Here is a 12,523-nt window from a genome sequence, read left to right as displayed (position 1 = left end):
TTAGAGAAATACGGGCGCATCGCGGACGAGTACAGCCCGCGGGTCCCTACTCCAAGGCGATCGGGTTCGCCTTCCTCCGCTTCCCCGACAGGCAGGACGCCCAGGCCCGCCAGTACGCCCTGGGCGGGGCCCTCCAGCAGCCCGCGACCTGCGCGTGCACAGGGCGCGCCAAGCCGCCCTCGGGTCTCCCAGCGCGGCCTCCGTCCCCCACAGGTCCCGGTGCCAGCTACAGACCCGGTGCGCACAGCAGAGAGGGCTCCGCGGCGCGGCGGCCCCAGCTGGCGGCCTGTGGCGCTGCAGCCACTGGGTCCTGCACTGGCTCTCCATGGGCCCCAAATCCACAAGGGCGCGAAAGTGCAAGTCCCCATCAGGGTCCCGATGCCTCTCCAGGGCCAGGGCCACGTCCCTGTCCAGGAGTCCTGCCCCCGCGTCCCAGTGGGAATCCACATCCAGGTCGTTGTCCCTGAAAGTCTCCTGAAAAGCAAGGAGCTGTGTTCTCTTAAGGAAATGACATAAGGGCCAGTTACTGAAAGGAGGACTTTAGGGAAAAGGACCACATTCTGGGTCCATCTGAGAGGAGTCCTTGGAACCAGCGACTGGCTATTGGAAATGTTATTTGGGCACACCTGCCTACCTTTCTTACTTGTACCCTTTGCCTCAGGCTGCAAACTTCATTTCCCCTGCCATTTTGTGGCTGTCATTCTAATGTCTTGTAATTTAGTGAGGTGAATGATTTCAGATTTCATTATTGGATTTGGATGTTTGAGGTAAAATTTCATTTTTTTAATGTATAGTGCTGACTTTCTTGCTGTTTGAAAATCAAGATCGGTAAGCTGACTTGTGGGCTCCTAACTAGTAAGCAAAAGTGAGCAATGCACACAGCCCACAGATGTCAAGAGATGGACTCAACATCACTTTCATCCCTTAAAAGTAAAAATTTAGCAAAGTGGGTGGACATTTGTCTGTAGACCTTGTTTATCTTCAGATCTAAACTGCAATCTGAACCCGAACTTGCGTACAGATTTTTCAGGTGAAAAAGGCTTTATTTAAAGGCTTTATTTAAAGGCTTGCTCATCAAACACAAGTCTACTCTCTTCTCTTGTGTATTTTTGTGCACTGGGCTCAGTTGTGTAGCAGGTGAGTAACGCCGGGCAGTGGTTAAGGCTGCATGTTGCAGTGCCCAGGGCTTGGCTGTGTCCTGGTTTCTCCTGTTTGCTCCCATGCAAAGATGCCTTGTCCTGCAGAAACAAGTGGCTGTCCACTTTATTAAAATGCCTGGCAAGTGCCCTTCCGGTCCCCTGGCCTTGCAGATGAATAATGCAGCTCAGACTGAGCACATGTGGCTGATGATAAGCCCACTTTTCCCCCCTCCCCGCCAGGCATCCATCTCATCACACCCACATGTCTTCATTTAAAAGGTGAAAATGATGAGGAATCAAATGATTTGGAAGTTTCTAAGTGCTTAAACTATGGTATATCTTTTTGCTTATAAAAATTGTGTAGTATAATCACTGTTTCTTTAGTGCAATAAAAACATCTTGGTGTAATATGTCTCAAAAATATGGGAATTTATTGTTTTTGGTGGAAGCTTGGCTGCTTCATTTGTCTGTTATACCTCTTTTGGATACTTGTACCTCTCAGAAAATTATTAGCACTCAGATGTTCATAGGTTTCCGTTAAAATTTAGAGCACATCCCCACAAATGTTTAGATATGTCTTCTATTTTGTCACAACGTGGTTTATTTGTACTTTAACTTCTACTTGTATTTTCAAACAATTATTATCATTATCATTCCTACTGGAAGCTATGTTTTGTGTCGCAATTATTCTTATTTATATCTTTATTTACTTTGATTTTGTTTGCTGTTCATTAACTCAGTTTCTTCAAATCACTGCTGAATGTATTCATTTTGAAACTTGCTTACCTTCACTTTTAGTTCATATAGATGCTCCCTTTTTGTTTCATGATTTGGCCTTAAATCCTGATATTGACACAGCACACCAATTTTTATTAGCACAGCACTACCTGAGTATGTCTATTCTTATCCAATTAATTTCAAATATTTTGGATTTTTTGTTGATTTGGTTATGTTTAGTGTTTAAACTTCTTTGGCTCAGAATAAACCTCTTTAAATTATTTTAAGAGTTTGGCTCCTTTTGTGTTGACACTCCATGGTTCTGGTTGTGCACTTAAGGGAAAGAAGTCCCTGGCCAGCACTCAGTGGGGAAGAGCCAGAGCCTTTCTTGTGGTGATGTTCCCCAGACCCCTCTACACCCACACAGCCTTCCCCAGGCTCCTTCCTTCTCTGTTCTGAGTCCCCCTAGCACTTGGACCCTCCTCCTCGCCTCTTCCTAGCTTCACCCATCCTGCTCTTCCATTTCCATCCTGGCTGGAGCTGGAGATGAAATCTCCTACCTCCCCACTTCCTTGTCAGTCCAAGGACAAAACAAAGGATTCACCCTTATTGTTGCAGGGAAGCAGATGTCAACACACACACACACACACACACACAAACACACAATTTTGGTACCTTACAAAGGTTTTGTCTTAATGTACTTGGACTAATTTCCAACTCCCTTCCCACTCAATAAATCCTTGCTGTGCTTTGAATATTCATTCCCTCAAATCCTCATGTTCAAATGGAATCCTCAAGGTGGCAGTATTGAGAGGAGGGGCCTTTAAGAGGAGATTGTGTCCAGAAAGCTGTGCTCTCATGAATGGATTAATCCATTCAAGGAATACTGGATTAGGAGGTTATCCTAGGGGTAGGGCTGAGGCCCTTGGTTTACTGATGGCAGGACTTTATGAAAAGAGGAAGAGACACCTGAGCTAGCACACTCAGCCCCTCCCCATATGACACCTTGTACTGTCCCAGGGCTCTGCAGCGTCCCAAAGAGCAAAAGGCCCTCGTAAGATGCAGCCCCTTGACATGGGACTCAGTCTCTATAACTGTAAGAAATAAACTGCTTTTCTTTATACATTAACCAATTTCAGGTATTCTGTTAGAATCAGCATAAAACAGACTAAGATGATCCTCTCTGGACTTGCCTCTCTGCCTTACTCTCCTAAGCTGCTCACCTAAACTCTCCCTTATCCTGATCCAGACTCTTCTAAATGCCATGCAGAACCATATTCCCAGGAGGTCTCCAAAGAGACCAATCAAGATAAAATGATAATTACTGTTAATTAAGTGTTTAATACGTGGTACTCACTCTTAAAAGATGATTTGCATCGATTAGCGAATATATTCTTTACAGCAATCTGTGAAGTGAGCCTAATATACCCATTTGACAGTGAGGAATTTCGTGATCAGAGAGAAAAAGCGAATTTGCTCCAGTCCCCATCACTTGTAGTGAGTGACAGAACTAGTCTTTAAACCTAGGCCTACTTGATGACAAACCTGTTCTTTCTACCACAACAACACTGTGCTCCTGGAGACCACCAGACAGTTCACATCTGGATGAACATATAGATGGGGCAAAGACTGTTTCTTTACTCTAACACAGAGAACAACAATAAAACCTAGAAAGGATCATGAAACTCCTTAACCATCCAACATCTAGTTTATTTTTTATGGCTCTCACTAGTATGAAGTCAGCTGGGATCTTTAGCAATACAACATCACAAGGGACACTGCGGTATCTTACGGATAATTTTCTGATAGGACCAAGAGAATAGAAAGTAACAAATTGCAGGTGACTTGGTAAAACACATATATACCAAGAGATGAAAGAGAAATACGATTGGAATATAAGTTCTTGCTAAATCAGTGAAGTTCCTTTTATCCTGGTGTCTGGCCTACATTGGGGTATCTCCTTCAAAGCGAAGGATAAATTGGTGAACACTTCAATGCTTCAAATACTAAGAAAGAGTCACAAAGTTTCCTGGGCCTCATTGGAATTTGAAGGCAGCACCTACCATTTACCAGGTAAACCAAAAGCTGCCTGTTCCGGGTTGGGCCCAGAGAAGGAAAATGAATTTATACCACGTGAAGACCGTAGTAAAAGCTCCTATGTGCCTTAAAACCCAGCTGGTCCAGCTGTGGTTAATCATGTGTGACAGATTGGGATGCTCTTGACTGCACGCTGGAATCACCTGATTCCATCCCACCTGAGGACTTTTTAAAAAAGTAGTACTGATGTGTAGGTGGCACTTCCAGAAACACTGATTTAATTGGTTGAGAACCATCAACCTATAGAGATCAGTGTTTCCCTAACTTTGCTGTAGATTGGAATCACCTGGAGAGGTTGTTAAACCAGATTGCTGGGTCCTATCCTACAGTGTCTAATTCAATAGGTCTGGGAGGGGAGGCCCTAGGACTGGCTTTTCTTAACTAGTTCCCAGGTAACACTGATTCTGCTGTTCAGAGAAGGGAGCCACACTTGGAGAAGCCCTGATGGAGACCACATCAAGCTCCCAGTAGAGAGTGACAGTGGAGTCTTCTACATCCTTGCTATACCAAGAATGGTTCATAACCAGCATCACTGGCAATACCTGAGATGTTACTCAACATCCAGGATCTCACACCCCAGACCCACCACACAAAAGGAGAATCTACCTTTTAGCACAATCCCAAGATGATTTAAATGTACACTAAGGATTCAGAACCACTATTCTGGGGTTTGGAAGGCCACCCTCAGCTCTCATAGTGATCATTATGAAACATAAAAGGGTGTGACTGGTTTGCTCAGTTGGTTGATGATATTTCTAATGTCATTCTTCTACGTGGGTCTATGTCCTCCATGTACTAAGCAACAGTGGTCTTCTACGTGCCAGAGTACAGGGAAGATGTGTTGACATCAATGACAAATCTGAATTTCTTCAACTGGACCAAAATTGCTCCCAGGTTTTAACATTTTTAACATATAAGGAGCCCCTGATTCTAACACCATATGTTGGTCCCATGTGTAAGATAGGATTACAAACATTTTTACCCCAAATCTTTAAACTTTAGCTGTGCCTGGGTCTAACATTTTTCCTGCCAAAAGTGGTGATGCTCCCCCATCTCCTGGGCCTTTTCCCCAGCAGGTATTCAACAAATGCACCTCCCCTCACTTGGCCACCTGCTGAAAAGGAGTGGTATATCTATGCCATGGACATCCTGACTTGCCATTTCTTAGGCCTGCTCTGTGTGTGTCTTTGGATTCCATGTAGATTTTTATTTGGAAATTATTTAAATTTTTTTCAGGATCAAAGGAAATATCATTATTGTAAAACTGAGATTCTGGATGCCAAATTCCACAGATGCTATGGTTTTTAATTAATAAGCACCAAAGTCCTGAGTCCCAGGACATAGCTGAAGTTGCTGGAGGTGTATGTGAAATCTCTACCATAGAAAACATAACCACTAACTAGTGTACCAACAAAAGGGGGGATGGATATCTGTCACTGACCACCATTAATTCCAACTTGTACTGTTGAAACTACTAGGAGTGTGAACTTTCTCCCATCTGGCCAGGTCATTCAGCTATTGAATGCTGGATTCAGCCATTTCTGCTGAAAAGACATGAGACTGTGAAAATTGATGATTTAGTCGAAAATAATAGTGAATACAGATATGATTGAAAAAATAGTTTTATTCGATTGGCCCCAATGTAACCCCATTGTCATCAGATAATGGATTCCAAATTGTCATTTTCCCATTGCTAGTAAACCTCAGTTTGTTAATGTCTTACTAAGGGAATACATTTTGATTGGAAATAATTATTTGAAACCTAAACACGAAATTATTTTTTTAAAAAAACATACACACTAGTACAGTCTGAAATGTTAACCTCCTTTTCGCTTATATTGAAATCCAATAAAAGAAAATTAAAAAATAAAAAAGAAATAGTTTGAAATTTTAAATTCCATCAATGTAAAGCATGATCACCTTAATATCTTTTTCATAAATTTAATAAACAAACAATGACGTTTGGTGACAAAAAGACAATTTTCCATTAAGATGAAATCCTGATTCTACATGAATGTATTTCAAGAGTCAGAAAGTTCCCGTCACTACTGGCAGGCAACAAAAAAAAAAAAAAAGAAAAAAAAAAAAAAAAGAGTCAGAAAGTAGTTTTCCCTTTTGGACTCAACCTCAAAATGAAGCAGCATGCATTTATGGTCTGGGTCTATACGTTCCATCAAAAATTGAGTTCAATCAGCACCATCCCTGAGCAATTTACAAATGTAACTCATGGGGCTGTCCAACCAACCAAATGTGGTATGTGCTATCCCCAGGTTAAGCTGAGAAACTGAGACATCGTTTAATTAAATGGTTTGTCAAGGTCACAAAAGGTGGTAATAGGTGAAGGTAGGATTCAAAATCATGCTGCATGGTTGCAGAGCTCATCATGGAAACAATTATCTTCATTTACTGGGAATCTGGTCACATTGCTTTGCCTTTGCCTCTACGCTGAAGGTCCTTCAATAGAGAATTTTTGCCTTGCCAGGAAGAAGGAACTCTACATTCTCGGACTTTTAAGACTAATTTCTACTCTTATTGCATTCTAATTAAGAAGATTTGATTTTATTATTTGCTTTCATAATTCATTGATATTTCCCTTTCGCTCTAAAACATTGCTAATTTTGCAAATGGCCCACTGACACTTGAAAAAACGGGTATTCTCTATGACCAGGTACATAAATTCTACCTTACTGTTAATGCGGTTTAAGTTCTCTATATCATTATGTATGTCTATTTTCTGTCTTGGACCAAAAAAGGTGATTTTAGTTGCCCTATTTTTCGTGCATTTCTTTTAACTTATCTTAAATCTAGTGTGTTTTAAATCTAATGAATTGCATGAATATTCATGACTGGTCTATTTTTATTAGGAAATTTATTATGTAGTATTATAAAGAACTCTTCTAAGTATATTTCATTCCAATTCTAGTGTGCCTAATACTGACATCCATGACTCTTGTTTTCTGATTGTTTCCATTTTCCTTGGCAGAGTTTTGCCCATTCTTTTATCTTTATCCTATGGAATCACTTTACTTGAGATATAAGTATAATTCTGATGAAAAATATGTTATAATGATTTCATTTGTATTTGCTTTTCACATATACACAAGGAATAACAAATTTGATAAACAATAATCAAATTACAAAACATTTCTGAGGACAGACTCAAGGTCAACAGACTTAATTGGTGAAAAAGCTGAGTTTGTGCATGAGCAGAGGTTGGTGGTGGCCTGGCAGGTAGAGCAAGTCACAGTTTCAGAACAAGGAGGAGCCCTGGGCCTCACTGGGACTGTAGCCATGTCCAGGGGAAGCCAGGGTCAGGGACTCACAGCCCAGAGGAGACTCTAGGCTCAATTAAGGGACTCAGATTCTCAGCCTCATCCCATGTTGGCTCAAAGTACTGTGGGGGCTGGAGACATGCCTCCACAGGGGAGTTACCACGGGGAGGGCATGAGAAACAAGCCCTGTCCATGGGTTCTAGTCATGGTAGGCTCTAGAGAGACATGAATTGTCTGAAGTTTGCTGAGAGGCCTAGAGCTACTACCGTATCCTGTGGCAGCCTATGGCATAGAGAGGTCCACTTCAGTTGCAAATGGTTGCCTTGGATGTCACAGCAGAGAAAAAGTATCTGGAAGCCTTGGGATGTGTCAATTCTTTAAGATATAAGGGTGTCCAGCAGGGACAGTGCAGGCCAGAATTCTCCCTTGGCTGGAACTTCTGTGGTTCCTGGGCTTGATGGACAGAAGCATTGCCATATTTGGCAACATTTAAGAGGCATGGGTTCAGAGGGTTCAGACCAGTCATTGGTGGCAAATATGTCCAAATTCAGAGCTGCAGCTCAATCTAGGTTCAGTCCCAGGAGTTTCTGGCCACCGCAGTAGGAGCTGGGATTCGAGAGCATAGGAGTTGTCCATGGCTACCTGAGCCAAGGTCAAAGGGTTGGGCTGTCCTGAGCAGCATCCCTGGAAAACATTTTCAAAGGCACAGTGAATGCCATTGAGAGGAGCCAGGGGGACAAAGTCAGGGAGATCCAGGGTGATGCTGTCCAGGGAGAGCAGGCAAGGGCCAGGGTGCATCTGATTATCGGGATCCAGTGGGGGCCCCAAGGGTTGGAGATCGGGGGCACAGTGGCAGCCAGACGCCTTGGCAGGATGCAGTAGCCCAGGGCTTAAAGGTGCAGGCTCCAGCATCAACCCTCCATTAGCAGAAGGGAGTTGAGGCTCGGTGCCCTCGGCTGAGAGTGCTGTGTCCTCCAAGACTCTCCTTTTGGCCTCAGGCAGGAGGGTTTGTTCTTGAAGCCCCAGTTCACGACGGCGACGACCCCGACCACGGCCCTGACCACGACCACAAAAACCACCACGACCATGACCACGACCAGGGCCTCCTGTGCGAGGTAAGGAAAGGAGATCTAGGGTGGTTGGCACCAGGGTGAGCGGAAGGTGTTGGGCGGGATCTTGGAAGCTGTGGTCAGCAGTGGGCCCAGGACGGGGAGCAGCCCCTGGGACCACCAATGCATCTGGGGACGGAGAGCCCATAAGGGCGCCCGGGACCACAGCCCTACTGGAACGTCGGGCTCGGCGACTGCAGGAGTCCCTTTGGCCGAGCCTGGCTCTCTGACACCTGGGGGCCACAGACGCAGGGACCTCCGGGGCCGTGCAGGCTGGGCGGAGCCTCAGGCCCAGCGCGGCTCTCCTGAGCATGTGGACCTCGCTCGGGGTCAGCTCCTGGCTGGCCGGCGCCCTGGGCTCCGTGGGGTCCACAGCAACCTGGTCCCGGCCGCCCTTCCACAGCTCATAGCGCTCGGGTTGCAGGATGCGCACGAAGGCATCCATGGAAAGGGTCACCCTGGCCTCCCCGCAGCTGCACTGAGAAGCCACTTTGCCATAATCGATCCACCGCGGGGTCGCGAAGTTGATGGCCTCCGCGCAGTTGAAGCCATGGTTGAAGCCAGCATGGTAGCCGTAGGGGAACGTCACCACGAACTCTCCAGCCTCCTGAGTCACGCGACTGAAGGGAATCCCATTGTCCTTGAGGACAGTGGGCGAGATGAGGGCCACCTTGTGCCTCAGGAAGGCCTCACAGCCCCGGGAACTGCCGGGGAACAGCACCCGGGCCAGGTGTTCCAGGCGCTGGCCGTGTTCTGGGGGCACCGCGTACCACGTCTTGGGCTCCCCGAAGTGCAGGTAGTTGATGCTGTAAAGGTCCATGTCCTCCGTGTGCCAAGCAAAGGTGGTCTTCCACATGCCAAAATACAGGTAGGGCGTGTTGACGCCTTGGATGACAACTCCGCATTCCTGCTCCAGGAGGTCCAGAATGGTTCCCAGGTGCCCAAGGTTCCATTGCTTAGTGTTTTCATCAAACAAGGAGCCACTGACATCAGCACCATAAATTGGTGAATCATAAATGCGACTCTTCCAGTATTTTCTCTCCAAATCTTCAAAATCCAGGTGGGGTGGAGTCCGATATTTTGCACTGTTTGCCAAATGGCGATACTCCCCCAGGGTCATGGCTTTCTTCTTTTTATGGTATTGAGTGAACACCCCTGCCTGCCCAGAGGCCACCTGCTGGAGGGGAGCGGCTATTACAATGTCATTGATGTCAGCATAGGTCTGTCTGGCTTTCCACTCCTTGGGTGGAATGACCTTGGCTAGGCCAGCTCGGTGTGCCCCTTGAGACTCCATGTAAGCAATGTATTTGTTGAAGTCTGTAAATTCTTCCATGGTTGGGTAAAATGTCATGATTGTAAAACTTGGGTTCTGGGTACCAGAGCACTCAGACCCCATTGTCACAATACACTAAGCAGCAGGTCCCCAAGGGGGCTCCTCTCTAGTCAGTCTTTTTTGCCAAAAGGAAATAGAGTGTCTCCCTCAGCAGCAGGCACACAACGCGATCCTGCCTCAGTCTGGAGCTGTGTGCGGTGCCTCAGCTGGTGGTTGCTCTGTCTCTGAAGCCCCTCCTGATCCCCACGTTTGGGTGCAAGAGTAACCTTGCCCCGCTCTGCTGGATGGTCTCTCAAGGATATTCAAACATGAACCCTAAACAAGAAACATACAAAATATTTTACTACAAGTGCACAGTAAAAGTAATACTCAGGTAGTGTGAAACTAATCAGAATTTGTGTGGTCTCTTAATATCAGGATACAAGGTCACATCATTAAATACAAAAAGAAAAGCACCTCATTGAAATAAAATGGGAGATGGCAAGTATGAATGAATTAAGCGATAAAGTCAAGTATCTGGATGAATTAACATGAAAGAAACATTAAAAAATGGAAATAAAGATGTAAACAGAAACAATTGGAAAAGGAAACAGAATACCCAGTAGGGATAATGACAAAAAAGAAAAACTGATTCTTTGAAAAGGGTTAGAGTTAAGACCATAGGCATGAAGAGAAGAGAGAAAATATAAAGAAACGACATCATGATATAATAGGGAACATAGCTAATAATCCAGTAGAGTTTTTGATTTTTAGTGCACTGGATTCTTCTTAACAATGTGGTAGTGATAATTTTCTCAAAACAACAAATGCCCACACATGGTCCAACAGAGAAATAAACCAGCCAACCTTTCACCAGCAGTATCCCAATTCCAGAGGTCAATCCTCCAGGACACAGAGAGGTTTCCCCTTGGTAGCTAGACTGCAAATGAAGCCAGCGGTCCTCCCCAACCTGGTTTTATAGCTGGGCAGCATTCTAATCCAATTAGTAGCCAGCCAATGGAATCACAGCTCTCATTTCCTGGTTTGACACCTCACTGTATCTATGCCTCTCCCTTTTATTTAAAAATTTTAACTAATGTTAAAAAAAACGTAATCGTTGAAAAATGGAGGAATAGGAAAAGATAATCCAGATAAATATTAATAAAAAAAAACCTAGGGTACCAAGATGAATATCAAATGTGTTTTAGGATCAACAGGGATATGTTTATAGTGAGTTAAATGAAAAATTCACTAGAAAAATAATGCAGTCATGAACTTTAAGCACCTAAACCACATAGCACTGACACATAAAAAACCTAGACTGAGAGTTACGAGGTAAAACCCCTGAGCCCCAGTTCCTGAGGATAATGACATCCACACCATAAATTGGTGAATCATAGATGCGATTCTTCCAGGATTTTCTCTCCAAATCTTCAAAATCCAGGTATGGTGGACTCGGATATTTTCCACTGTTTGTCAAATGGCGAAACTCCCCCAGAACTTGGGTTCTGGGTACCAGAGGGCTCAGACCCCATTGTCACAATACACTAAGCAGCAGGTCCCCAAGGGGGCTCCTCTCTAGTCAGTCTCTTTTGCCAAAAGGAAATAGAGTTTTTCCCTCAGCATCAGGCACACAACAGGATCCTGCCTCAGTCTGGAGCTGTGTGGGGTTCCTTACCTGGTGGTTTACAATTTCTGAAGACCCTCTTGATCCCCACCTTTGGGTGGAAGACTCAACCTGACCCTTCTCTACTGGAAGGTCTCTTCAAGGAAGTTCCAATATTATATCTAAACAAGAAAAATACAAAATATTTTAGTACAAGTACATAGCAAAAGAAATACTCAGGTAGTGTTAAACTAATCAGAATTTGTGTGGTCTGTTAATTTCAGGATACAAGGTCAGATTATAAAACACAAAAATAGAAGCACCTCATTGAAATAAAAGGGGAAAAGGCAAGTGGGAATGAATTAAGCAATCAACTGAAGAAATTAGATGAATTAACATGAAAGAAACATTAAAGAAAAGGAAATAAAGATGTAAGCAGAAACGATTGTAAAAGTATAAGAATACCCAATGAGGATAATGACAGAAAGAAAAAACAATTGTTTGAAAAGGGTTAGAATTAAGACCATAGGTATGGAGAGAAGAGAGAAAATATAAAGAAATGACATCATGATAAAATAGAGGACATACACAGCTAATAATCTAGTAGGGTTTTAGTTTTTAGTACAATGGATTCTTATTAACAATGTGGCGGTGATAATTTTCTGAAAAGGACAAATATCCAAATATGGTCCCAGGGAGAAATAAAGCAAGTGACCTTTAACCAGCAATATCCGAATTCCATAGGAGAATACTCCAGGACTCAGGGAGGTTTCCTCTTGGTAGCTAGACTGCAAATGAAGCCAGAGGTCCCCACCACCCTGGTTTTATAGCTTGGTAGCATTCTAATCCAATTAGTAAGTACCCAGCTAATGCAATCACAGGTCTCATTTCCCGGTTTGACATCTCACTGTACCTATGACCCTCCCTTTTATTTAAAAATTTTAACCAATATTAAAAAAAAATTAAGTGGTTGAAAATTAAGCACTAGGAAAAGATCATCCAGACAAATGTTAATCAAAAAGAAACCAGGGTAGCAAGATTAATATTAAATGTATTTTTAGGATGAAAAATAAATGTTTATAGCTATTGAAATGAGAAATTCACTAGATTAATAATATGGTGATGAACCTTATGCACCTAAACCACATAGCACTGACACATAGAAACCTAGAGTGAGAGTTACCAGGTAAAACTCCTGAGCCCCCAGGTCCCGAGGACAATGATCAGGACCATGTCAGCCAGTTGAGGGGTGCAGAACCAGGGAGGATTGG

General features: G+C 43.8%; 1 protein-coding gene across 1 annotated transcript; it reads right to left on the bottom strand.

Moving 5' to 3' along the window:
• LOC105882851 (lysine-specific demethylase 4D-like) lies at positions 1-9,730 on the bottom strand. The gene is made up of 3 exons (XM_076001409.1): positions 8,434-9,730; positions 7,868-8,331; positions 1-498 (listed from the first exon to the last, which is right to left on the bottom strand). Exons 1-3 carry the CDS (start codon positions 9,728-9,730, stop codon positions 1-3), a joined length of 2,259 nt encoding a protein of 752 aa, XP_075857524.1.
• Between the last annotated feature and the right edge of the window lie 2,793 nt (positions 9,731-12,523).

This window comes from Microcebus murinus, chromosome 4, assembly GCF_040939455.1.
Source record: "Microcebus murinus isolate Inina chromosome 4, M.murinus_Inina_mat1.0, whole genome shotgun sequence".
Lineage (NCBI taxonomy): Eukaryota > Metazoa > Chordata > Mammalia > Primates > Cheirogaleidae > Microcebus > Microcebus murinus.
The sequence above is the reverse complement of the archived record's forward strand: the minus strand, read 5'-3'. Positions and strand labels throughout refer to the sequence as shown.